This window comes from Sardina pilchardus, chromosome 19, assembly GCF_963854185.1.
Source record: "Sardina pilchardus chromosome 19, fSarPil1.1, whole genome shotgun sequence".
Classification (NCBI taxonomy): domain Eukaryota; kingdom Metazoa; phylum Chordata; class Actinopteri; order Clupeiformes; family Clupeidae; genus Sardina; species Sardina pilchardus.
Window position 1 is genome coordinate 28,952,653 of NC_085012.1, and position 27,457 is coordinate 28,980,109.

At 44.9% G+C, this 27,457-nt stretch overlaps 1 protein-coding gene across 3 annotated transcripts in view; it reads left to right on the plus strand.

Moving 5' to 3' along the window:
* Positions 1–4,700: 4,700 nt before the first annotated feature.
* LOC134065688 (dnaJ homolog subfamily C member 13) overlaps positions 4,701–27,457 on the plus strand; it is a 49,451-nt gene continuing 26,694 nt past the window's right edge. For all 3 annotated transcript variants that reach the window (XM_062520680.1, XM_062520681.1, XM_062520682.1), the window contains exons 1-7: positions 4,701–4,847; positions 9,668–9,748; positions 21,550–21,625; positions 22,673–22,822; positions 24,431–24,472; positions 26,762–26,962; positions 27,230–27,436. In XM_062520680.1, coding sequence (XP_062376664.1) covers positions 9,681–9,748; positions 21,550–21,625; positions 22,673–22,822; positions 24,431–24,472; positions 26,762–26,962; positions 27,230–27,436 — 744 coding nt within the window. In that variant the 5' untranslated portion in view covers positions 4,701–4,847; positions 9,668–9,680. The remainder of the gene's footprint in view (positions 4,848–9,667; positions 9,749–21,549; positions 21,626–22,672; positions 22,823–24,430; positions 24,473–26,761; positions 26,963–27,229; positions 27,437–27,457) is intronic.

Genomic DNA, 27,457 nt, shown 5'->3' on the forward strand with positions numbered 1-27,457 from the left:
GAAGACCTGCTACCGAGCTGAATTAAAGAAGAATAGGCCAAGGCCTAAATTGTTTTACTCTACAGGCTACACCTATTTGGCTTTCCTTTCAGAAAAGAGAACTGCTAGGCCTACAATTCCCAAATACATATGTATTTAATACAGTAGGCTTATTTGCACTAGTCTTGGGCATTTGCGGCATTTGTAGGCAGTAGCCTGGCTATGTCTGTGTAGACGCACTACATGCATTCAAATTATCAAGCTGTTTGCTCTGTTATAAGTTCCATTATACACTCTATCTATAATATCTAGGCTACTGTTTTGATTTCATGTAGCCCAAAGAATTAAAAAACAAAAAGTTCAGAAAATGTCACGCTTGGTTTTTTTTTCACTCTAGAGTAGCCTAGGCTAAGAGAGTGAAGTTGAGTCAATGTCTGTTTTGTTTTCAGAGCATCCCAGGGAAAGCATGAACACAAGTCTTTTCTCAAGTGTAGGCCGATGTTAACTCAATTAGGCTAACGGGCAGCGCATGTTTGACCCCCCTAGATCAGATGCTTCATAGCGTGACCGCTCCGTGCGATTCCTCTTCATATCACTCCGTCTGCAGTCCACAATATATAGGCCAATATGTTTCCCCTTTATCTTCAATCGCAGTGAGTATGAATACATTTACTATCTTTGGATAATATCCAGGTGTGAGGGAAAAGGTTTTTTTCTTTTTAAAAAAGGGTAGGCTACGGGATGTCATAGATGAAATTAAGTCATTTGTTATTTTCATGTATGGTGCTGTCACATTCAATGTTATATTTTGATGATGCAAAAATAATAGGCCTATGATTTATTAGTTGTTTTCTTGATTCACAATTTTCATCAGTGACTAAGAAGTAAACAGCGGTGTAATTTAACTCATGGAACAAACCCAGTCAAATTCAGTTGGATTAGTTGGACTATAGCCCAGTTGGACTATAAATCACACACTTTAGTTGAGGGGTTCATTCCAGTTTGTCCAACATGTTGATTTTATGATTGACCCACGTGTTCCATGTTTTAATAGAAGTGTATGTTGGGAAGTGTCCCCATGTGCTTCACGTGAGGACTAGTGTTGGCGTTATGCCATTAGAAAAACTGAAAATGTAAACAGATTGAAACATTACAACTGAGAAACCACTGTGTTATCAGTTTTCTGATTCTGCACATGTGAACTGTGAACTATGATAAAAGGCTCGAATGGACTAAAACATTTTTTTTTAAATATGCAAATCAAAACATTGCTATAGCCTATGTTTATGTGTGTTGGACAAACTGTTAAATGCAGTAATCCTAACATTTCTTAAATACTAGCTCTGAATGAGGGGATGCCCATGGGAAACTGACAAGACCCAGACCCAGCCATCAATGTTTTTACAAAATCTTAGGGGTGTAAAAAATAACCGATACATATCGATATTCGTTTTTAACCTGTAAAAGACGACTACATCGATGCATCAAGCCTCGTTTCGAATTTTTCATGACATGAATCGGTTATTGTTTCGATTTAAAAGAAACAAATCGGTTCACATTCGCAAACGTTTCTGACTTGACCGTCTCTTATGAAATACTCGATTTCCTGGCCTGGTGCGTGGCTGTGTGCATCCCAATTTTGATTTGAGAACAATGACAGCCTCTCATTGGTCAAAGATGGCATAGCCTATCACGTTCGTCTATCCATTCCAACGAAACGTGCCCTGGACGTGCCTGAAGGAATGAGATGCTAGTCTTCCTCAGAAAAGACTTCTGACAACTCCGAACCTATATTCAACGCGCCGGCGAAACTTAAATCCAAAGTTTGGAAGTCGTTTGGCTTTTTCAAAAGAGAAGGTCTCTTTATATGGCTCTGGTTCTATCTCTCCCGTTGTCAAGCAGGCATATCCCAGGATTCTGATTAACTTTAACTTTGAAAGATCGCTACTTTTATAGCCTACATGGCATCCAACTAGCTACAATCCACCTCCGTCATATGCTACAATGTTACTATGGTTCTGCACGTCTGTATTTCAGCTTGGATGCAACGGGACAGTTCATTTAAACTTCGCAACGAGTTTGGCGAATTAATATTCAAGTGTGATACGGGAACTACTTCAAAGGTAGCAGGTTATACGAAGTTAATGGCCACCCCATCAGCCAATCAGAGAAGAGAATTCCATTGTTGCGGGAGATAAGCAGAGAATCATTTATTCTTTTACATGAGAAAAGGCCAAGGGCAAAGCACTGCTTTATTTTCTTTTGTAACGACACCTCTTTGGTCTTTAATTTTTTTATGCAACATATACAGAGATATGTGTTTCTTCTGTTTATATCTTTATGGTGTCCTCAGTGTGTGCCATTACTAAAATATTAGGGTGATATCAGGTAAAATGGGCCATCAGGTAAAATGGGCCGTTTAAGGTTTGGGGGTCCCAGCCCCTCTGGAATTTAGAGCCAATGACTGCAAAGGATGTTAAACTGTTGTCATAACTGTGCTTGACAAGTAACAGGTGATTTGATTGGTTTATGGTTGCTATGGTGGGCAGGGCAATAATGCTAATCAAGACTGCACCAGAAAACTGTGTGGTAAGTAGCCTGGCATAGCGAATCTGACTAAACTATTATAAGGATGATAAATCTATAAAAAAACAAACATGCCCATAAAAAAACTATGCAAAATATCTGTCTTGATGGCATCCATCAGACTTAATGTTGTTAGCTTGATATATGAACATATTTTTTTGAAAAATCATGTTTTTCTTGGCGGCCCAATTTACCTTAACCCATTCAGGTAAAATGGGCCATATGGTTTCAGCTAAAATGGGCCATCCTATGGGCCCATTCTAATGGGCCACATACACATGTGTGTGAGTGAGTGTGTGTGTGTGTGTGTGTGTGTGTGTGTGTGTGTGTGTGTGTGTGTGTGAGTGTGTGTCACGGTGTATCTCTCTCTGTGTGTGTGTGTAGCCTATGTAGGTGTGTACACACACACACACATGCATGATGCACCCACACACCGACTGACACACACACACACACACGTGCACGCACACAGTCTCACACACACACACACACACACACACACACACACACACACACACACACACTTACCATGACCCCCCTCCCCCCACCACCAGTAGGCTATGGCAAACAAGAAGGAAAAATTTTTTTATCACACACACACACGCACTAGTAATATTAGTTAGTAATATTAGTATTTTGAATATATCGATTATCAATTTTGAATGTGAATTTTTGTAATTTACACATTTGTTCTAAACACACACACACACACCCACACCCACACACACACCACTGGCATCAGTCAGGTTCCAAAATTGACTTTTTTAAGTGCTCATGGGTTTGCACCCACGATGTGTTTTTATTAATGCCACATATGAATATGTTTGTTTAATGCAGTCTAAATGTTATGTGGCTGTATTAGCAATTGTATTTTAAAAATTAAAATGGATAATTAACTATAATTTCCCTTTAAAATTAGACTGGCCCATTTTACCTGAAGCTGCTGGCCCATTTTACCTGAAACTGCTCATGCGAAAAAAGTTGGCACAGCTGATGTTTCAAGAACTGTAGGGCCTAAATACTTATATTTTTTTACATACTTTCAACACAAAAGTATGAAAAACAGTCATTATTAATTATAAAAACACTTGGAAAAGGCATAGATAACATTGTATTACTGTCCCAAGCGATTTACCAAAAAGTGGCCCAATTTAGCTGATATCACCCTATATGAAAAACCTCACCTTTTCACAATAAAATGTTTTGTCATGTTCATACATCAAGTTGTTTGTCCTATTGATAACCATTAACTTGATCATGTAAAATGTGCACAATTGTAAAGTGAATGTGCACAATGAAAAATAACTTTCAGAATGCTTTTGATTATTGAACCGCATCGAATTGCATCGAATCGCATCGAATTGAATCGTACCGAATCGTTTGCTATTAACATGTATCTTTTTTTGAATCGTATCGTGACAATGTATCTAGATGCGAATCGTATCGTCTTTCACATGAGAGATTCACACCCCTACAAAATCTCCATTCAACTTTTTTTTACCCAACTACATTCAGTCCAACATTAAGCCTGTGGGGGGAGCTGGTAGACCTGAAAAAGAGCAAAGATCATTGATAACTAACCTTCAACCCTCTCTGAGAAGAGCTTCTTAATGAAAACTGAGCAGTCAGGCATTTTGTTGCTGTCAGACATGGCATTGAGTAGCCTAGAGCAAACTGATTGAAATGTCAGTAGAAGTAGGCTAAGCCTATTAATACAAAATAAATTCAGTCTGAGTGTTGTTTTAAGACATATTTTGTAATAAGAATAAAAAGCAGAGTAGGAATATAGATTTTTCCATATCTAGGCTATAGGCCTATAGTCGAGCAATTAGGCATTATGTTAACCTCTCATTCAGTTAAACTCTAGCTGATTTTACAGGTCCCTTGGTCATTTGTAGATATTTGGTAGCATACATTACATTTTCGGAAAGAAAATATACTCATTGACTAATAAATACATTTTAAGAGGGTTAGCACTTCTATCTTGACTACCCACGGCCACGGGTAGCCACAGACATTCCTAACCCGAGAGGCCGAGACGTCGAGTTGCTTCCTGACTATCCAATCAGCTGATAGACCCATGACAGGTTAGTACTATGCGCATGCGCTCTCTTACACTTGAAGCAGAACGAAGATGGCAGCGTCCTGGGTTTCTGACTGAGGGTAGCGCAGTTGATCAGCCACAGCATCGATTTGGGAAAACAAAACATAAGCAACAACGCACATTGGAGGGTGGGGGGTTAAGGGACGGAATACATTTGCTCCTGAAACCGATCATCCAGGTAAAATTACATTCTGGCTTCAACTGTCTTCTTTGCATTGTAGCCTACCTTCATTTGAAATTCCTCGACTGGTTGCAATGAATCCAGTCAGCTAGCCTAAGCAACTAGCTAGCATCAACGATTAGCCACCCTCTCAGGCAGTCATCCGTTAGCCACAAACACCAAGACAGTGCGTAACATAATTTGTACATCAAGTTAGTTCTGAAAGACTAAAACACAGCATTTCTGTGGCAAACCACAGCTACTTTTCCCTTGGAGCTTGTCACGGCTTACTAAGACTTGTTTTCAAAGTTGGGCCGCTTGCTTTATGAACCTAACCTAGCCTGCTATTGGGATAACGTTAGCTAAAATGGATGGCTTGTCGCCGCATCATCAAACTGGGTGTGATGAAATTAATCGCCATTGCATCTGGCAAAGATTCTGTTTCTGCAACAGTAGTACACCAGCTGAGTAGTTAATTTGCTTGCCATCAGTTATGTTACCGATCGATAACACTACTCAGAAGTGGCTAGCGTTAGTAAGAAGCAGGATGCGTTTTCGCTAACGTTAACTTCTTTTAATTAGCAGCTAATGTCAGAGTTTGAGACGTTTTGGCTGTGCCTTGTCAGTGTCACCTTTTCAATCTGGATACTGTTATCTGAATATTAGTTTGACTAAGCTAACTCTTCGCTATTTGGGCTACATGATGTATATTTCACGTCAGCAATCATCATTTGCCTGCTGGAAGCAGCTTTACTGTTATCGAGAGGCGGTGTTACTAATCAAGTTAGTGACAGAAGGCGACAGCGCCCTCCTATAATGATGTGCACACTACCGAAGTCTTTGCAGCCGTGGTAGCATTTTAATAACAACGTGTAATTTAAGTTAATGGAAATTAGTACATTTTCAGAGAATAGAACAACACCCTGCACTGTATGCTAACATTGTCTATCAGTCGCAGTAACGTCGCTCTTGCAGGAATCATCATCCTTAATCCTTGCAAACCAACTTTAGTTTGTTGAAGCGAAGTACTCGATTCTTCATTGGAGTCATGTGAACCGCGTGCGGAGGTAGTGGCTCTACAGTTGTCTGCTAAATGTTAAAAGAGATTGGCGTTATGACATTTAAATTGTGGTGGAAATAGCTGAATTGGTCTTAGGCAACTGGTGATTTGGGTTGTATGGTTCTATGAAAATCTAAACAAATATTTCAAGTATATTCCCATGTTTTAAGCGAGTTTTTGTTTTAACGAAGTTAGTTCAATAATGATGTGCTGTATTATAATTGAGGACGGGTTGTAGAGGCGTTTTTCTAGGTTTTACTAGCTACTTGTACGTGTGCTGTGTGTGCCCTTTACCTTCGCCCTACCTTAGACGCACGATGCTGTCACATGACACATACCGTTGTATTTTGACGTCGAACTGGGGATACTTTGATGTAGGCCCAGTCTTCAACTCACCCATTCAAGACACCCACACTAACCCTAGGAGAATACCGAGTAGAACTGCTTTTTTTTGTTGATAAAACAAATGCTATAACTTGCTGCAGAATACTTATTCAAGCATGCGTTACATAAGACCCCCTGTCTGACTGCATTTCCTCTTTGTAGTATGTAAAATTAAGAAATCCTTTGAAAAAGAAGTTATGCCATGTTTATGCTGCTGCCATTCATTACTACGTGTGTGAGTGTCTCTGCCATCATCGCCTTTTAAACGTTTTAATCAATATTATTTATAGTGTGGGCATGGTGTTTTCTTAAAGCAGGGTAGTAAAGCAAGTAGTAAATGCATCAATTTCATACAATTATGTCTTGTATGGAATGTCTGTTTGAATGACTCTTGATAATGTCAGAGATGGTTTTCCTTATCACATTGTAGACATTGTTTCTTCAGTTGGCCCTTTGGTCTAAAGTGAAGTAGTGTTACCTTGGAGTCTGAGCATTATTAATTCACATGTTTTCTTCTGGTTTTACCATACTCCATTCTGGGCTGAACCAGATAGAATAGTAGGTTTGGATGAGGGCTTGCTTGATATTAATGGTTGCCCGGTGGCCCTTGGTTTTCAAATTGTTACAAGTGGCAACCAGAACCTCATGCCTGGTTGCCAAGCTGACAAAACTGGCAGCCACTTTTAAAAGTTGATCCCTGGTTTGGATGCAAAAGTGAGGTGAATGTAGAAACAGTCTTCCAAGCTTTTCTGTCTTGTGCACGATGCCTATGAGTAGTGAGTGGGCAGCCTAGATGGATAAGTGAGGAGAGGTCAGCTCAGAGTCCTGGCCTGTCAGAAAGGGCTTGTGTGTCAGCCACTATTGATCCGGGCAAAGAGAGCCAATTACATGGCCACATCCTGGAATGATTGCAGTTGTTGTTCCTCACTCACTCTCCCTCTCTCTCTCTCTCTAGCTCTAATTCCCTGACATACCCCATTGTTTACCCCTCTTTCTTTTTTCTTTTTTGATGTTTCTCCCTCCTTTTTTGTCCCGTTCTTTCTTTCCTAGTATTTCCGTAAGCACACTCTTTCCCTTCAGTTTCATTCCCTTTTTTTCTCATGTTGATTCTCACATTTATTGGTCTCTTCCACCATCAGCCAAACCTTTCCCCACTCTCCTCCTCCTTCAGCCTTCTCTTCTCTGAGCTCCATAATGAGGTGGAGTGCCTGAGTCTCTATGGCATCAGAGTGAGTGATGTGCCCATTACAGTACACCCATTTTTGTGCTGAGTTTTTTTCTCCCCTACAGTGAAAGTGTAATTTACCTCAGAGTGAAATCATGGTGGTGAAAGACCTTTGTATCTAATCTCCTATTGGTGGAGATGCACAGTAGTTGAGGCATAGGCCCCCCTGTCTGTTGTCAAACAGTGAAAGCAAAAGTCCTCCAATATTTCATCTTATGCATTCAGTCCCTTCTCAATTTCTCAACAATTCTCAACAAGCATGCATCTGAGATCAGGGTTGACATATGAACAAGTCCTCACTGTAAGACAAAGAAGCGTGCATTTAGATGATTGACGCCGAGCATAATCAGGCACTTGTTCTCCTCCATGGCTAGTGGCATCGGGCAGTGCTCCTGAGCCCCTTGCACTACTACTGTCACTGTGTGCAGGGGCTCCCATCTGTGTGTTGGTTTGGCGGAGGAAGGAAGAGTGGAGTCAGGCGTTTCCAGCGGTGCTGCAGAATGCTGACGAAGCCTCTGCCTCAGCCTCAAGCGTGCGCACACAGCTCCTGTCAGATTATCACCCCTCCGAGACCAAAGAGGTGTCGCCCTGCCCGTGGTCTCACCTCCCTGGCTGGCTCCCCCCTGGCTCTGGAATTCACTCTGTTCTGCCGTTGTGTCGCTCTTTTTTCCTTTCTTTCGTTTCTTTCCATCTCATTCCTTAGTGTTCTTGTTCCTTAGGTTTCGTTTGCTCTCTGTTCCGCTTTGTCTTTTTTCATGATGTCACACCCCCCCCCCCCCGTGTCTGTGCTTTCTGTGTCAGTGGTGCAGTGTTTCGATTTGACTTGGGTAAACAAGTTTTTTTGGATAACCTGCTTTGGAAGCCAAATAAACGGTGAAATCTCTCGAAAGCTTTGTCAGTCACATGCGGCTCTTTTTCCTCAGCAGAGAAGTGTTCTCATGGTGTTTCCACTCTTTCCCCTCCACACTCTCTGTATGGCACGACGCCATAGTTGCACTGAGCCAAAATGCCTGTCCCATGAGTGAGATTTACCCCAAAACACAGGCTGAGATTTGCTAAATGACACATTCAAACAGCAGTCATTTCACTTCTCAAGACCAAAGCATACTTGGTAGCTCAACTTCCAGCCATGAAGCAGCCCTCGGGTTATCAGTCTCTGCTACTGACGAAGGTGAAATGGTAATTATGCACCTGATGCAAATGCAATCGATTGAATTCCTTCACCTACAAGCTGTTGGTAGCGTGGAGCGTAGATGCTTCAGAAATTAATAATGAAATCAGTCTATTTGATGTGGATGGCGGATGGACTGATTTTGTCTCGTTGATGTTTTTGTTTACATTGCAACCGATGTGGCAGGTTGCCACGTTGGTTGCATCGTCTTTTGTGCGGTGTCTGAGGAACGGGATTTGCAGCCTAGATGCAAAATGTGTCTCGAGTGTGTGAAGTGTGTCGGGCACATTATTTTTGGTTTTGTGAATTGAGAGCGGAGGTTGATGGGGCCTGTGTGGGGGCCAGGCTGCGCTACCTTTTGGTTAACCGCCCGTCCGTTGCCTCTATTTAGCTACACTCTCACTAAATTTGGCCTTTGTGGAGAGCAGCCGGGAACTCCAAGTGAGCGGCAATCTTGGTCCAAATAATTCAATGAGCTCTCTCACATGCACAGGAATGTCTGGGCATGCTCCTCCTGTCGCCAGGCAATTTGGGTTTTCCTACTAACTTGACCTAATTGAGTTGCTTACAGTGGAGTGGGTACTGGATAGTGGGTTTGAATTGATGGATCCTCTAGTTTTATTTTTGTCCTGTCTGTCAGACATTCTCCTCATTCCATTACAGTGCTGTAACTTTGTGATCAGTGAATACATTCAGAATGCATTTTAACTTTAAGCCCTATAGTAAATAAGTGTATTGATTTATTTAGGGTGATCTGAAACTTCACACATATTACATGTTCAAGACAAACTGCAGGGATTGCGAGAGAGCTAGTGGCTAAGACAGAGCTCTGTGTTATGCACTCGTGAGATTATGCTGTTAAGAGGAGGCAGCTTTTGCTTTCCCCTTTTCTTGCTGAGCCCGAATTTGTAATGTCAGTTTCCTATGTCCAGGAAGTGTCTCATATTTCATGTCGCCTTACTGTGCCTTCTCACCCTGACCCTGTTCTCTGCTTCCAGGCCGTGCCAGAAGATGAACGTCCTCAAAGACAACAAAGACCTGGCCTGTTTCTACACCACCAAGCACTCCTGGAGGGGAAAGTAAGTGAACCCAACCTCTCTCTCTTTCTCTCCCTTTCTCTCCCTCGTCCCTTTCTCTGCCTCATCTCTCTCTCTCTCTCTCTCTCTCTCTCTCTCTCTCTCTCTCTTTCCTCCCTCTGTTCTCACAGCCTTGTGTCTCCTACAGAGTCCTGTTATATAAGGTTTCTTGTGGTGGAGTAGTTGCCCCCTGTGCTCTGTGGTTTTTTTCCTATTTTGGCCTCGGCCAGGGTTCGGTTTCCCTTTTTTTTTTTTATCAATCAGCATCCTGACCAGACGGTCAGCCTATTATTGTCTGAATGTCACACATTGCTCTCAGTGCTCTCATCCTGGCACGAGCCTCAAACCAAACTGTGAGGGGGGGCTTAATGCTACGGTTAGTGGCAAATGGTTCAGATGTAGGTGTAGTTTGTATCCAGAGATCTTCCCCTGAAGTTGAAGTCAAAATGTCAGCATTTCATGCTTAAGGGCGGTGAAACAGTAAAAAGCCTGTTATTCCTTCCCCGCGTAACATTTGGTCTTTCATAATTTACCACAACAGCTGCAGTTGAGATTAAATGCCCGAGGGAATGAGAGTCTTGCTCCTCATTTTGCCGTTTTGCTTCATCTGACCTCCAAAAAAACTCACCCGGCGTCCGTGTGAGCGTCAAGTGGTCTGGCTTGCGTGGAGGGCTGGTCATGTGACTGCGTCTTTGGCGACAATCATAGCCCGGGTGCCGCTGGAGCGCTCGCCCAAGCTTGGTAACTTAGTAGCTCTGACAACGGACAGCTCTACCGGGGGCAGAGAAAGACGGATGGCGGGAGGTCTGACTGTGATGCTGACTGAGCTGACGGGGCTACAATGAATCAGGGATTTCAGCGCAGGAGGGGAGAGAGGAGGAGGAGGAGGAGGAGAGAGAAGGATGTGGGGAGGGGTGGCAATCACAGACGGTAGAAGAGGCCTCCCAGTTCCGTGCAGTCGGAGGGGGCAGGCAGCACTGAGAGGCGAATCGCTGGCGGCCATTGTTGAGTGTCTTGGATACGGACGACAGCCAAATTGGGCCAAAAGGAGGCCCTTCCTCCTCCTTGAAAAGGCCTGCTAGTGGGAAATAAACCCAATTTCCTCTCTGGCTCCATAGAACTCTGTCCACTGAGTTCATCGTCCCCATAATCTTAACTGTCAAAAGCTTCCGCAGATGTCATTCTCAGCCTGACCCACATCTCGTGCATCCCCTGACCACATCTCTGTCCTTGGCCACCCTTAGACAGCAGGTCATTTTTGTAGCAGATAGTTCAACAAAAAACAGTATGAGGCATCAGAGCTTTCAATAGACCCTGACAATGGTGTTAGACTCCAAAACCTCCACTTCCTGCCTCCCCTGATGTTTGAAGACGTTGCAGATGCAGCACCAGTGAGGGTCAGTGAAGATGCTGGGCATCAGCTGCAGCCCCCAGGTTCTTTTGGAGAGATTGTTGCATGGCCACTGCTTGCCTCAAAATGGAGCTGAGAAGTTACTGGTCCTCCTGATCCCTTAAAGTGTAAGTTTGGCGGAAATTGAAAATAAAGCTATTTTCTGAATGAAAGTACATCAACTAAGCCGTGGAGGAAGTAATTTTCGCTCATCACGCAGTACAGAGCTAGCACGGGCAGGACCGACAGCCCAAAATCGCAAACAGTGGGTGAGGATGGGGATTGGAGCCACACGCTTTCAAAATCGCATTTTTAAACCACTAACAGTGCTCAAAACAGCGCCAAACCTCATCAGTAGCTTGCTCTAGGTGTCTACACATAAAACGAAGCACCAATCAGTCTGTAAACTTTGGAATAGTCAGTATACACGTAGAATCAATTCGAGACCGCAACACCCCATCTGAAGCACAGACATGTCTCGCGAGATCTCACACGAGAGGTGGTGGACTTTCCTTCGTGAGGAGCTGGAAGGGGTTATATTCATAACAGTCTTCTTTTATAAACGTCGGGTTCATGAGCCAAGTTGTTGGTGCTTCGTTTTATGTGTAGACACCTAGGGCAAGCTTCTAACGAGGTTTGGCGCTGTTTTGAGCAATGTTAGTGGTTTAAAAATGCGATTTTGACTACCTGTAGGAATAGGTCCCGTGCTTCCGTGTGAGATCTCGCGAGACATTTCTGTGTTCAGATGGAATTGCGGTCTCGAATTGATTCTACGTGTATACTGACTATTCCAAAGTTTACAGACTGTTTGGTGCTTCGTTTTATGTGTAGACACCTAGAGCAAGCTACTGATGAGGTTTGGCGCTGTTTTGAGCACTGTTAGTGGTTTAAAAATGCGATTTTGAAAGCGTGTGGCTCCAATCCCCATCCACACCCACTGTTAGCGATTTTGGGCTGTCGTTCCTGCCCGTGCTAGCTCTGTACTGCGTGATGAGCGAAAATTACTTCCTCCACGGCTTAGTTGATGTATTTTCATTCAGAAAATAGCTTTATTTTCAATTTCCGCCAAACTTACACTTTAAGAAATGATGAACATGGCCTTCACTGTTCTGGCCTCCATGGTGGATGAAGTCACCTGCTCAGTTAATTGTCAACATGTCAAACATGTACTATCGCTAGCTGCTCAGCAACTCCCTCTGTCTCTGTCTCTCTCTCTTTCTCTCTTAGTCAGTGTTTACATCCTTGTCTTCCTGTCTGCTTCTGTCTTTCTCCTTCTGACTGGAGTGAGGCTGTCTCCTGTGTCCTCAGTGTCCATCATTCTGTCATTGTAATTACTGAGCTTCAGATGTAGGCCAGCTTTGATATGCTCTGGAGCTTTGACCTCCTTCTGTACCCCCCCTCCCAGCCCCTGCTACTGCTGCTAGACCTCTTTCCTCCACTTGTAATTACATTTGTGCATTACTAAGGAGAGCGGTGAGTGTTCAAATCAGGAATCCACCGTAGTGGAGTGACTTTTTTTGGAAACTGGCCTGTCTCCTTCAAACCCTTTCTCTCTCATTTTCTTCACTTTATCCAGTTTGTTTTCATTTACCTTCATGTTTCCTTTGTGCTACCTTGATGTGCTAAAGTTCAGTGCTAGTGTTGGCACTAGTGTTGTTTTAGACAAACACACACACACACACACACACACACACACACACACACATATTCACACACCCTGAAGATGTCCTCCTTGAGGGCATGCCTGAGAAAGAAGAATAAAGTGTTTAAGGGGAAGTCCTGTAGTCTTCAACCAAGTGTCTATTTTTAAATAATAGCTTGTCTAAATTTATTTTTGGGACCAAAACCTTGTCATACGCCATAGCCTTTAGTAGCAGCTACGCTACGTCAAAGTACATTGCTTTTGTGCTTCTATTAAGAAGGTCTGGCAGACAAACTGAAGCATATTTCCCTTTGTAGCTGTAAAGAAAGGCTATCAAAAAAGGACTGTTTGTGCTGTTAGTGCATTACCTTACTCTTGTGTGGAGAAAGTCTCTACAAGTTGATTACCTGATGCAGCGCAAGCCACTGTCAATGGATGCAAAAGGATCAGGGTTTGGTAATCGGCTTGTACTGACTCTCTTCTAACAAAATGGGGTGACTGAAATAGTAGTAAAGTAATGCACTGACTGCAGAAACAAATACATACAAATGCATATTCCAATCTGATTCAGAACTTCACCAATGGACTACATTTTCATCCCAAATTCAACTCAGTCCTTAAGTTGAACAATACTGAACTTCTCCTTTAAGTCTCATGAGGTAAGAGGATTGACGTTTGGCTGAACCGGCTCCCATCCAGACGAGCCAAGCTTCTAAACTGCAGAAGTGGCTCATTGGAAATATGTGCGTGCTTGTGTGTTTGAGCTGCGGCTGTTTTTTGACTCTATACTGCAGCGTCTCTGACCTGAGAGGCCTCGGAACTGAGATAGACCATAGCAAGAGCTGCTGAGGACTCGGGAGGGCAGTTATGAGGCTCTTTTCTGAAATCTGTGTCCTCGCTTTGAACAGGAAACCCACTGTTGCCACATAAGCTTGAGATGGCATCCTTGTTCTATTGGTCGGCTGCTTTTTGCAAATGACATAGTTCCCACGAAAAATGGAAAAATAAATTATGAAATGGACTAAAATGAAGTAGGCTAAAGCAGCTAAGATGCAAACATCTCAAACAGATGACCGTGAAAGACGTTGTTTGTGATTCACTGTGCAACATTTCTCCATAATTCTCTCATGTCAGGGGAAACCATTACAGGAACCATCTGACTGTAATTTGATTGGTCTATCCTGCGGTTTCCTTATTGGATCAAACCAGCTGGCTGCCTTGGATGTCTGATATGCGCTGTATTTCCAGGTGTATCCAATATAGATTTTCCAAATGCCACATTTCACCAAATGCCACATTTCACAGATTACACAGAAGAGTCTGACTGTGCTTGCCGTGATACAACTAAGAGAAAGTGCACAAGGTGTCCTAATGGCCATTTTCTGTTTTTATGTGGAACAGTCATTTTGGTTGCACACTCGGCCTCAGACATCAGATAGGCTAGCACAGTGCAGCTAGTGCTCTGTTATGGCAATAGACTGGAGATAGCGCTGTGCTGTGGAACAGTGCATTATCTCTTGGACACACCTGGAGCCAGTGGAACATGGAGCCCATAGATCTGTCAGAGTGAGTGGCTGGAGGGCTCCGGCTCGGCCTCGGCCTCTGCTACAGTGTGGTTTAACGCTCGCTCGCCATGCAACAGGAGCAGCCACTGTCGCCACCTGCAGAAGTGGAATTTTCCTGTGGTCGGTCTTGAAAAGGATTTTCCATTTGCAAGCTTTTCGTGTGTGTGTGTGTCACTGTATGTGTTTCTGGTGTGTGGGTGTGTGTGTGTGTGTGTTACTATATGTGTGTGCACCCAGTTAGAGATTTGTCTGTGTGTTTGTGCGTGTATATGTCATTGTGCTGTACTGTATGTGTGTGTATTTGCTTGTGTGTGTGTCACTCTCGTGGATGTGTGCTTGTTGAATGTGTGGGTGAGTGAACCCAGTTAGGGGTGTGTCTGGCGGTCAGGCAGGGGAGGAAAGTGTGAGGAAAGCGACTTGGGGGTGTTCGCTCTTGGGCTTGAGACACATCTCCCCTTCTCTCACACAGGAAGTGACTCAATCCTTGACTGTCTTTGTGCAGAAGCACGTTTGTGGAGGGGAAGGAATCAAAAGCAGACTGCCACTTCTTACCAAAGAGAAGCGATAGAGAAACAAAACAAGAACAGAAAAAAAGAAACAATACCAGAGCAAAGAAATGCCCAGATGCAACAGTGCTCGGTGGCTCTGGGCTGCGGCCGCAGTGTGTTTCCTATAAAGGCTCTTTATTGGCCAGCTCCAGATCCGCCGGCCTCGTCGGTCGTCTGTGTCCTGGAGCCGCCATGCTCCACCACTGGATCGTGTGTGTGTGTGTGACTGACTGGTCCCCTCTGAGTAACAGGCAGGAATTGTGCTGAGAATAGGGAATGAAGAAGCTGATTCAGACCATGCATGCATGTGTGTTTTTGTGTGTGCGTGCACGCTTGTGTTATGTTGTACGTGTTTGTGTATGTTTGTATGTGTGTTTGGGATGGAATATGCCCTATGGACATGTGTGTGTCTCTGCTATCTGTCTGGATCCATGTTTTGAAAGGCTACATTCATACGCGTGTTTGTACCATGTTCAATTATTTGTGTGTGCGTAAATAAAGCATAGTGTTGCATAGTCAAGACAAGTCAAGTCTTTTACTGTTGCATAACCCTTAAGGCAACAACAGTATGTTTGATTTTTTTTCTAATTTATTTCGTCATTATGCTCATTGGATTAGGTCGATAGTATTGACAGATGGGCTATTTATCTCTGGAAGACTGATTGTCTCATTTCTTTGGAATCCAAGTGAGTAGATGTTATGCCATAGCTGTTTTGTGAACAGGCTATGTTTAGTGTGCTTTGCATGTGTCTCCATAATAACTTTGACATTTTGTCTGTTAGAACATCTTTTGTGTTCTAAAGCTATTGTCCATAGTAACTCGACATATGACTGAGTCTGTGAAGGCCAAGCCAGGCCTACACACACACAAGCTCCCAGTTGATGCATGTCATGGATTTTCTTGGAAAAAGCTATACTGTAGCTACTTCAAATGACTTGTTGAAGCCTCTGGCAAGTGTAGGCCTATTGTGCTTATTCTAGCTTTGTTCAAATGGTTGGCTTTTGGTGCACACCACCACACATCCTAATCTCGGTCTATCCACCTCTTTCCTTAACCCGGAAATATGTATCGTTGCGATGGTTACGATACTGTTTTCAACTTCCGTTCATTCTGTTAACATGTGCGTTCTCCATAGCAAACTAGGTTATGCCTCAACTTAGATTTCGTTCGAAATGTTGACAATTCTGCCCTCAGCATGTATATACTGCATCACATATAACCGATATAAAATAGAAAAGTTGACTTTTATATGCGTTATGATATGTTAAGCACCGTAAACCGTCACGTTAAAACAGATACAATGCAGCTTCGCCGGAAATAGAAAACCGTCTCGGTGTCATGGCGACCCCCATTGTTGGCTGCGGAATATCGTGGATAGCAAGCACCTCTTAGGAAGCAGAAGGGCGTTGTGTGTTTCATTGTGAACTTTGCTCATCCAACCCAACTTGACCTCATCAACAAGCCTGATTATTGCTGTCCCGGATCAATGCACAGACATCTCCTCTGGTTCTAATCTCCAAATATGCCTGTAAACAAAACTGAGGTCCTTCACAGGACGAGTCTGTTTAGTTCAGGAGCTTGTGATCAGTATAGATTGCTGCGCTGAGCGTTTAGCGTCCTGTGGCTGTGGACTTTGACCGCACAGGATGAGCTCACGGTCAGGTGAGCTTATGGTCAGGTGAGAGCGATCCGTCTGCTGCTGCTGCTAGTGTTGTTGCCGCTGATCTCGACGTTACCCATTGACTTGATCAGCAGCAGCTGAGTTTCCACTGTAAATCCTGACCTTTACCTGCAGCTTGGAGGTCAACAAGCACTGGTTGCCGTGGCATCTTATTATGCATCTAGAACACCCAACACGTACATGAGTGTGTGGCATGTGTCATCATGTTTATTAGTGGTGTAGGGGCACACAATAATCACGGTTCGGTGTGAACCTCAGTTTTGAAATCACGGTTCGGTTCATTTTCGGCACTGCTAACCTAAAATTCACATAACACCTTATTATGCATTGAGAAAACATACGTGTGTGTGTGTGTGTGAAAGTGTGAGTGTGCAGCAGAGGTGTCATCATGTGTGTGTATCATCACATGTACAGTATGTGTTTTGTGTCTTGAGAGTGCCGTGGTGGCATTGTGAAAGTGGCACTATTAACCGAGCTTCCTGTTGATTTCTAAGGTTAAGGGCACCCGCTACTTCCTACTTGACAGGAAGCAGAGGATTGAACATGTGCTGCAGGCCCCGTGCACAGTAAAGACTATTATCTGTGACCGGCTTGGCCGCCTCACAGCACTGACTGAACTCTCTCAAGTCAAATGTGCTGACACACTGAATTGCTGAGTGTGTGCAAACCTGAGCTTGGACTTTTTGTGCTGGATTCAGTTCCCATTGCATGTATGGGAACTCTATTATTGAGCATTGCTATCAACTCGATTGGCTACATGCAATAAGGAGTTCTGTTTTGTTCTTTTCTGTCCTGACATACAATGTAATTATAACCACAGTTTATGTGGGTTAAGCTGAGTTCAGAGTTTCGTAAGTTTGCTGAGTTAAATATCACAGCTAGCAGTCAGCTTTTTATAGGCCATGTGATCTGATTGGAGTTGTTGATTAACTCCACGGGGGTCCAATTGTTGCCATTTATCATTGATAAGGGGAGGAAAGAGAAAATCAATCTGGTTAGAATCTCATGATCACATTTGTCTTCTACAGCCCACAGGATATTTAGCCCTTAAATAGTTTCCTTTTATCAGTCAGTCAGTCAGTCATACCGTTACTAGATTCTCTTGCCTCTTGTTTGTAAGCATTGTTGTGCACAAAGTCCAGCCAGTGTCTTGTGATTAGAACTGTTTGCCTTTGTCTGTTTTCTGTCTGTGGATCTATAGGCCGATTCACCTTTAACTAATTTGCAGTGGGGGAAGACGAGGATGTTCTATCAAGTAGTTTATCTCCAATTGACCTCTGCCCTGTAAATGTGATCTGCACGGGGTGAGGGTTGCCAGAGGCTCTCACATTCTGCACTACCCATCTGTCTGGCGCTAGCTTTAGCCTTACAGTCAGTCTGCAAGCCTTGGGTTAGTGGTGTGGTGATTCCCTGGAGGAGTGTGTGTGTGTGTAAGTTTGTGTACCTGTGTGTTTATGTGTGTCAGTGTCAGTGTCCATACATGTATTTTTATGGTGAGTGGTAGAAAATGAATTATTAACCAGTCGTATGACTAGGCCCCTCCTGCTCAGCCTCTTAAAGCAGGAAGGGAGAGTGAGCTGGAACACAACAGACTCGTCATGTTCAATAAAACACCAGATCTGAGGCGTAAAGAGTCCAAGGGAGCTGATTTAAAGGCCTGCAGCTCTTCACTGCATTTAACTGCGGAAACATGCACTGCATCAGCACTTGAGACAGTCTTTCATAGATCTCATAGAGCGACAGACAGGTAGACAGACAGGCAGGCAGGCAGACAGACAGACCGACTGACCAATGATGGGTGGTGGAGCAGAGTGTATGTCAGGAAAAGGTTGTAGGGAAATTAAGATCTAAAGCATCACCACAAAAGGCTCTGTGTAGCTTGTGAGGTGGTCCAGAGTGTAAAACTAGCCACTTGCACGCTCTATTTTAGGTTGCTCATGCCATTAGACAAATCAGACTGCGTAGGGGGCTCACAGGCTTGGAGTGATGCACATGAAAAAACATCTAAAGCAAGGTCTGTCTGGAGTCACTTCTGTCAGGGGCTGTTAGGCTGACTGGTAACATTTGAGTAATGGGAAAAGAGGACACTTTTTTTTCTTTTGCTCTCGCCTATGACATGTAAAAAATGCTATCACCAAATGAGATGCCTTTATTATAGCCTTTTATTGGTCTGGAGCTCTGCCTTGTCTTTGAAGAGGGGCCGATCCCCGTCCTGGAAGCCCAGGCTGGGGATCTGTTTCTTGTATCCGTCTTTGTCAGTTTGTGGAATTGTAGTACTTCTTCACCGTTTTATAGCATAAGTTTGAATTCTTGTGCAATATGTGCACACACTCATGTGTTTTTAGAGGAGTACCCGCACACATGCAAAGAGGCTGTGAATTCCTGTGCTACTTTCTTTACTCCTCAGTGCTGAGTATGAAGTGTTTTTTTACACACACACACTCACACACTCACACACTCACACACACACACTCCCCACACTTACTCATTCCCTCATCTATCTTCTGGGTAACATCAGTTCTTAGAGCTCAGGGCTTGGTTTCCCCCGAAGAACAGTGGTCAGGAAGCTAGTTGCACCACCTTGGGCTAGATGTTCTGGGATGGACTGGGGTCATGTCCACGGCTGCTGGCCACTACGAGGAATCTGAAGGGTGGCTGGACACTTGCGTCAGTTAGACAAGTAGTGCTGACCAACCTGTTGGTTGGGCTTTATGGTGAAATAGTCGTATGACTAGTGAGTCCACTGCCAATTTTCCTGCTAGTCTATGAAATTAAATGGGCGTGTGAGGGTGTGTGTGTGAACATCTTTTTGTCCATAATGCTGACCAAAGGTGTTATTAATCATCTGTGGTGGATTTTAAATGAAGTGGCAGTTTTTTTCTTGCTCTGGATTTCAATGAAGGATGTCGTCTATCTGCCGATCTTGTGTTTTAATTGGGAAGTCTGTAAAGAACAAGCCCTGGACCTGGATTCTGTATTTGTACTCCAAAAACCTCCTCTTGTTTGCATGTTTTACTCGACACACTCACCACTCCTGCAGACTGGTAGCTGTGAGAGTCCTCTGCTCTGTACACACTACTGTAGCACGCAAACCTTCCCATAAAGTCCCGTCTGAGGAGTTTAAACTGACCACTACAGGACCCTGCTGTGTCCAGAGCGCCTGTTGTCTGTGTGGACTGTGAGGCGGGCGAGGGGCGTAGCTGGGAGGGCTGTTGTTTGTTTGGTGGTGTTGTTTGGGACCATGCTAATGCCTGGCTGGCTGGGCCGGTGATTGACAGCGCGGTGGGTATGAAGTTATGGGTTATTATGTCCCATGACTCCCCTCTTTGTTGGTTGCCTTGGTGATTCTTAAGTGTGCCAGGGGCAGCCTGGTGTGTGTGTCTGTGTGTGTGTGTGTGTGTGTGTGTGTGTGTGGCAGTAGCAGCCCTCTTATTCATGCCCCAACCCTAAAGCAGCCCTTGCAGCAGCTTTCTGCTTCACTGCCCTGCTGATGGCCTCTCTCTCTCTCTCTCTCTCTCTGCTCTTTCTCTTTCTCTCTCTGTCTGTCTCTGTCCATTTCTCCCTCTCTCTCTCACACACACACACACACACACACTCTCTCTCTCACACACACACACACACACACACACACACACACCCTTTCAGCATCTCAGTTGAGCATGCAGAACTCAAACTCATCGGGCATGTGGAACACATGTGCAGACACCCCTGACCCATAGTAGCGTTGTGCTAATGCCAGCTTTGCTTCAGGCTCTTATAGCAGAGCCCAGGGTCCAACTGTCATGTCTGTCTGACGCAAGGGAACTCTGTGTGTGTGTGTGTGTGTGTGCGTGTGTGTGCGTGTGTGTGTGTGTGTGTGTGTGTGTGTGTGTGTGTGTGTGTGTGCTTGTACTATCTGTATATGTGGTCTTTTCGTTTGACTCGGTAAGGAGATCTGAATTCTATAAGTGTAGTGTTGGGCTCAGTGGAGAACAGATGGATGGATAAGTGGTACAGAATAGATGAATGAAGCACAGAAAGGTCAGAGATACAGTGATAATAAGACCCCCCCCCCCCCCCCCACACAGCCCTGGAAGTATAGCATCCTCCTGCTGCCCCACACTCCCCCACCTGGCTCTCCACGACTGGCTACTCAGGGCCCTCCCTCCCTCCGTCCCTCCCTCAGTCTGGCCCCCATGTCTTTGTGTCTGTGAGGACATTGCAGAGCCTTTAAAGTGGCTGCTCAAGTGGTCTTGTCTCCATGGAGCCACCATCCCTCACCCCACCCACCGTGGGCAGAGCTCTCCTCAAGACGGGGCTGGGCAAGAGGAGGGAGGAGGCTTTTTTTGGATGCTTGAATGGGTCTGGAACAGTGTCAACTTTGATTAGATCACTTCTCATTTCTCTGTCCTCTCATCCTCTGGTACCCCCTCTCCTCCCTCTGTTTCTTAATCTCTCTCTCCCTCTCTCCCTCTCTCCCCCTCTCCATCTCTCTCTCTCTCTCTCTCTCTCTCTCTCTCTCTCTCTCTCCCTCTCTCCCTCTCTCTCTCTCCCTCTCTCTCTCCGTGGTGTCTGATGTGTCTGAGGTGGATGTGATGGTGCAGCCCTCAGGGTCCAGTGTCCTCTCACCCCCCTCACTTGTCTTTGCTGAGTGTCTGGTGATAAGGCACTTGTTTTTATGTTGCTCAGAGTCCTTCAGTGTGTGTGTACGTGTGCGCGTGTGCGCAAGAGTAAGTGTCTGAATGCGTACACGCAAATGTCTCTCTCTTGGCAGAGGAATTGAGGACAGACGACACACACCATGAGTGTGTCTGTGTCTGCTTTGTGTAAGTGAGTGTGCACAAGAGAGAATGTCGGAATGAATGTGTACACACAAGTGTCCTCATCAAGAGAGGACAGAGGACATCCACTGTGTGTGTGTGAGAGAGAGAGAGTGAGAATATACATATGCACAGTCTGACGGATGTTGTTGTTTTTTCCATCTCTGTGTCTCCTCAGGTACAAGAGAGTGTTCTCAGTTGGCACTCATGGCATCACCACATACAACCCCACCACGCTAGAGGTCACCAATCAGGTGAGCTCACCTCAGCGCCACAATCTTCAAGTGATTTCACAGTCAGAGACACACGTTTTTGAATTCAGAATGAAATCATGGCAGTTTTGCTGGAGTTTAATGGACAAGTGTATTCCCAAGCCCAATGACTTACTCAAAAATACTTCAATGTATCTTAACACTAAGAACATTTACTTCCACCTTCTCATGCATATATGTAGACGTAATGTGAATTTAGTGTTGCTATATGCACAACAACGCAGGTTTAGGGTGTTACACGTTCAGCAGTGTTGAAACAGACGCACACACAAATCTGGCCTTGAATTGAGGAGGCTATATGGCATCGTTTGGATTTCTCTTGATGTCTGGTGCACAATGGGAAAGCATTCAAAATGAACCTAGTTGCTGTCTTGTAAATAGTGACCCTGCAAGATTCACAGTCCCTGTAAAATCATAGTTTTTTACTTTAAAACCTGTGACTTGCCTTTAGATGTGAGAGGGTGTCAGATTTGGTATTTTCCAAATCTTTTGAAAGTCGTCTGTTGTATGGGCAGCAATGCAATAATGTGTGATATTTTGGGACATCAGTCACATTTATGTCAGCACTCTGGCTTGTGTGTGTCACGTTGCCTCTTCCCCAGCCAGGGTTGTGGCTCTCCAGTGTGGCCGGTCCTTGTAAAGCTCTTATTGTGCTCACTGTAAAAGTGTCATATGAATCATTGCCATGGAGCGTCTCACTGCAGGAGCTGAGGATCGGTTAACGATCCGTTTAATCATTTCAGTTCATCGTGAGAGAGGAAGGTGGACAAGTGTCTGCCATCTCCAAATGCATGCTTTTCATACACACACAGTACACAGTCCCTAAAGCAGCTTTGACTCTGGACTCTGTTCTAATGTAATTGTGTGTGTGTGTGTGTGTGTGTGTGCATGTGTGCGTGTGCATGCTTGTTTGTGTATTTGTATTGTATGTGCATATGTTTGTTTGTCTGTATTTATATTTGTCTGTGTGTGTGTGTGTGTGTGTGTGTGTGTGTGTGCACGCTGTCCCTGTGCCCCTCGGGATGCCAGTGGCCGTATGGAGACATCTGTGGCATCGCGCCCGTGGGCAAGGGCCAGGGCACCGAGTTCAACCTCACCTTCCGCAAGGGCAGCGGCAAGAAGTCCGAGACGCTCAAGTTCTCCACAGAGCACCGCACAGAACTGCTGACCGAGGCACTGGTGAGCACACACACCGTTAATCATCACACACACACACACACACACACACACACACACACACACACACACACACACACACATACATACATACATACACACATACATACATACATACATACATACATACATACATACATACATACACACACACACACACACACACACACACACACACACACACACACACACACACACATAAATGCGCACACACTCACACATAGATACATACACACACACACACACACACACACACACACGTTAGCGCTTTAGCATAGACAACCCATTAGAAGTGGTGGAGAGAGTGTAGAAGAGGGTCTTGGTAGAGAGCTTTAGGTTCTCTTACATGTGAAGTAATGGAGGTTTTGTTTGCAGGAAAGCATGAACACATTACCTTTATTGTTATGTCTTATATGATGTTTATTGATGAAATGGTTACATAGGGAACCATGATACGATTTCTATTCTGTTAAGTCTTAAGTTTTGACCTCCTCTAATGTCAGTAGGTGTGTAACATGGACCTGGTAAGAACATGGTCACAGTCCATGCATGAGCTCCTAGACATCCTCTACTCTCAGCTCCACCACCCTGAGAAAGTCATTACACGTCACCTGTTCACATACTTCATTATAGGAATAATGGGAAGTCTTCTAGATAAAGCAACAATTGTAGATCAGATTGTTTTTGGTACTGGTATTCCAACATCATCTTTTGCTCTGAGCTGAAGCCTCTTCAAGTGTGCCTGTGTGTGTGAGTGTGTGTAGACGGAGGCTAACTCCTCTCCAAGTGTGTGTGTGTGTGTAGACAGAGGCTAACTCCTCTCCAAGTCTGCCTGTGTGTGTGTGTGTGTGTGTGTGTAGACGGAGGCTAACTCCTCTCCAAGTGTGCCTGTGTGTGTGTGTATGTAGACGGAGGCTAACTCCTCTCCAAGGCTGCCTGTGTTTGTGAGTCTAGACGGAGGCCAACTCCTCTCCAAGTCTGCCTGTGTGTGTGTGTGTAGACAGAGGCTAACTCCTCTCCAAATCTGCCTGCCTGCCTGTGTGTGTGTGTGTGTGTGTGTGTGTGTGTGTGTGTGTGTGTGTGTGTGTGAGAGTGTAGAAGGAGGCTAACTCCTCTTCACGCCTGCCTGGTCACCTGCCTTTATTAGCTCACCCAGCCAGCAGGGCGCCATGAATATTTCATGTGCATCACTCTCCTCTGGGGGCAGCGGTGTGACCCTAAGCGGCGCTGTGGTGTTGGAGCTCACCAGTGGGGTGTAGGCTACTACGAACCTCGATTAGTGGGTTAGCCAGGTATGTTGCGCTCAAAGCCAGGGTATGCTGTCATACGAAAGTGGATTTGTTTTAGCGTCTCTGTATCACATGGTATCTTATGCTCGCAACCAAACCTGGTCGGGAGCAGGTTATGTTATAGCTCAAATCGTGAAAAACTACCCCCCTCTGACCAATCCTACTGACTACTGACCAATCAATTGTCTTGAAAAACAAAGTTATCTCACGTGTGCTGATCTGTCATACCTCTAACAGGTGCAGCTCCGCCTCTGCAAACATTTTGAATCTCGAAGGCGATTTTAAGAGAGACTAACTGATGGTATGTGTTGTTTTTGTGCAGCGCTTCAGGACAGACTTCTCTGAAGGGAAGATCACTGGGAGGGTGAGTAGCAACAGTGCTGTGCTGGTAACCATCCCATAATGAGTCATAATCCATGATTTCCCAGACCTTACACCAGTACTTATGCATACATTCACAGACCTGATTGTGTCATCTTGTGTGTACAGCAACACACACACACCCATACATGCATAGTAAATAAACACACACCCACACATACATGCATACATGCACTGTTAAAATGAATGTGTTGAAAACAACAGGACTTGCGTCGTTTTTAACACATCTCTGTGTCCAGATAGGGACAACACAGTTGGTTCCCCTATTTGTTGCACAATATGTGTTGAACATAAGATAACATGCTAGGATAGGGACAACACATTTGGTTTAAGATTGTGTGTTCCCTCCCACACACACACAAGCCCATATATACTGTACATATGTGACGTTCCACGGCAAAACCAGTCGCTTGTCGCAACAGGCGTTTCTGAGAAAAATGGCCATTTATGTCACTTGTGCTAAAATCGTGGATTTTTTTTTGTAAGTGTTTTGAAACAGTGGGAGGTCTACACTGTACGGCCGTGAATACATTTCGCCGAAAAACTGACCTTTTGTAGTCTAAAAACGTGAGTTTGTTGAGGTGAGAAAGTTAGAGGAAGCAGGAAGTTAGAGGCGTCTCGTTTTTTTGCCCCTCTATTCCAATATTTACGGTAAACGCACTCATTGACAACCACCAAGCCATCCGCGTGCCATGTCGTTGATACAAGTACCGTAAAACGTGTAATAGCGGCGACCTCACAAAGCGTTCGTGAGTGTTGAGCCGACGGTTAACTTCAGAGGCAGATTTCTCCGTTTTTCTATTGGCATGACAGGATGAACTCAACTCCTTTGAATGTTTATATTTCAGTAATATGACGTTCAATTCATTAGATATAGGTATCGTTTTGAAGGTTGATTATGCCCCTTCCTGAAAACGTAATAACTTTGATTTTGAAAATTTGGACATTGTGACTGATTTCGCCGTGGAAGGTCACATATGTACACACACACACACACACACACACACACACACACACACACACACACACACAAACAGTCTCAGGACACTTCTGCACACACATGCTCATGTGGAAGTGTACAGTGCTCTCGTGCAGGCTCACCTACCGACAGCCCTTAGCAGAAGTGGAAAGGAGAACCTGGCGTCAGGACTCCGTCAAGAGAAAATGAAACAAGCATCTGAGTGACCAGACTGCCCAACTGACACTCTGACTCATTACACACACACACACACACACACACACACACACACACACACACGCACACACACACACACAGCTCTGAGACAGGGAGACCAAAAGAATCTGAGATAGCCTTACAGCACCCTGCGGTGATTTTAAAGAGATGTGCTGTTCATTCACCAGGCTTCCCCTTTTTTAGAGTACACTTTTCTCTTTCATCTGTTTGTGTTCACGTTTCCCTGAAAGTGCCTGTTGTTGGCCCTGCACAGTGTGTGCGGTAGTGCTTGTAAGCAAATCCCTCACCCAGCAGCCTTTGCAGGCTTGACTTTCATCTGCCTTGATCAATGCCACTTCCTGGCGGCCCGATTACGGTACACAGATGCGGTAACGTTTTTTTTCTTGTCTTCCCACCAGCACGTAAACTAGCCTTTAGCTGCTAGCTTCCCCGCAGTCTCGTAGGGCTTTAACCCTCACAGCACTGTGGTAGAAATATGCAGCATTGCTGTGAGGCGCTGGAGCTTATTGGCAAGGCTAGCCAAAGATTACACAAGATGCTATCTCCAGGACGGCAATGCAAAGCGCTCTGTGGTGGTGAGGAGTGATAAGCGTGGGAAGCGCCAGTAATGAGGTGATAGCACAGTTTTATGCAAAGAGGTGCTTTTGAGAGTCCTCCTGTCTGAGCAGGAACTTGAACACCCGCACGCTGGCCACACATGCTGATGCATGTATGTACACACACACACGCACACACACACACACCTACTCCTGATTTTTGCATAAAGGCTAGTCTGTATTTTGTAGAATTGGGGAACAAACAGGAGAATAAAAAGAGGTCTGTTAAGGCCAAGTCTGTAGTCACTGTTTGTGGATATGTTTGTTACAGTACAAATAAATCCATACACTATGTATGATGAATGGCTATGGATGTGTTCTGTGACCATTTTAACTCTTCGGTTCATGCTTTGATGCAGTCAGAGGTCTGACTGGTTGCCCACACATAAATGTAAACGCTTCAAAGGACGTCCCATACACTGCAGACCCCCCACCCCCACCCCCCCTCTCTGTAGCTGACCAGTAGTCTGTTCTTCTGCAGCGCTACAACTGTTACAAGCACCACTGGAGCGACACACGCAAAGCGGTCAGCCTGGAGGTCACGCCAGGGGGCATTGACCAGATCGACCCCCACACCAATCGGGTGATCTGCTCCTACGACTACCGGTCGGTAGAGGGCTTCGCCGAAGTGTCCGACTACCAAGGCGGCTTCTGTATCCTCTACGGTGGCTTCAGCAGGCTGGTACGATTGAGTGTGTGTGTTTGGCTTGCATGCATGTGTGTGTTTGGTTTAAAGAGAAATAGAGTGTTGCATTCTGTCTAACATTTTGTGGCTTTCTAATTTTGAAGCAGGTGGTTTCCTGTCTAGTGAAATATAATGTAATGCAAACCAAGCACCGAGTCTAGAGGAGCTGCCAAATCACGGCATCAGCTTCTCACGTTAGCTAGCTAGATTAGCTCATTCACGTAGCCTCAAACCCTCGTCGTCAACTCCAATCTCCGCCCGCAGCACCTGTTTGCGTCAGAACACCGCGATGAGATCATCCGCAGCGCCATCGAGCACGCCGGCAACTACATCGGCATCATGCTCCGGCTGCGCAAGGACCCGCTCACGTTCGAGGACTTCGTGGGCGACCGCCTGGGGAAGTACGGCTCGGACGAGTGCATCACCTCGCTGGCCGAGTTCGTGGTGCAGAAGGTCTCCCCTCGACACCCGGTAAGAGCAACGATAGACACA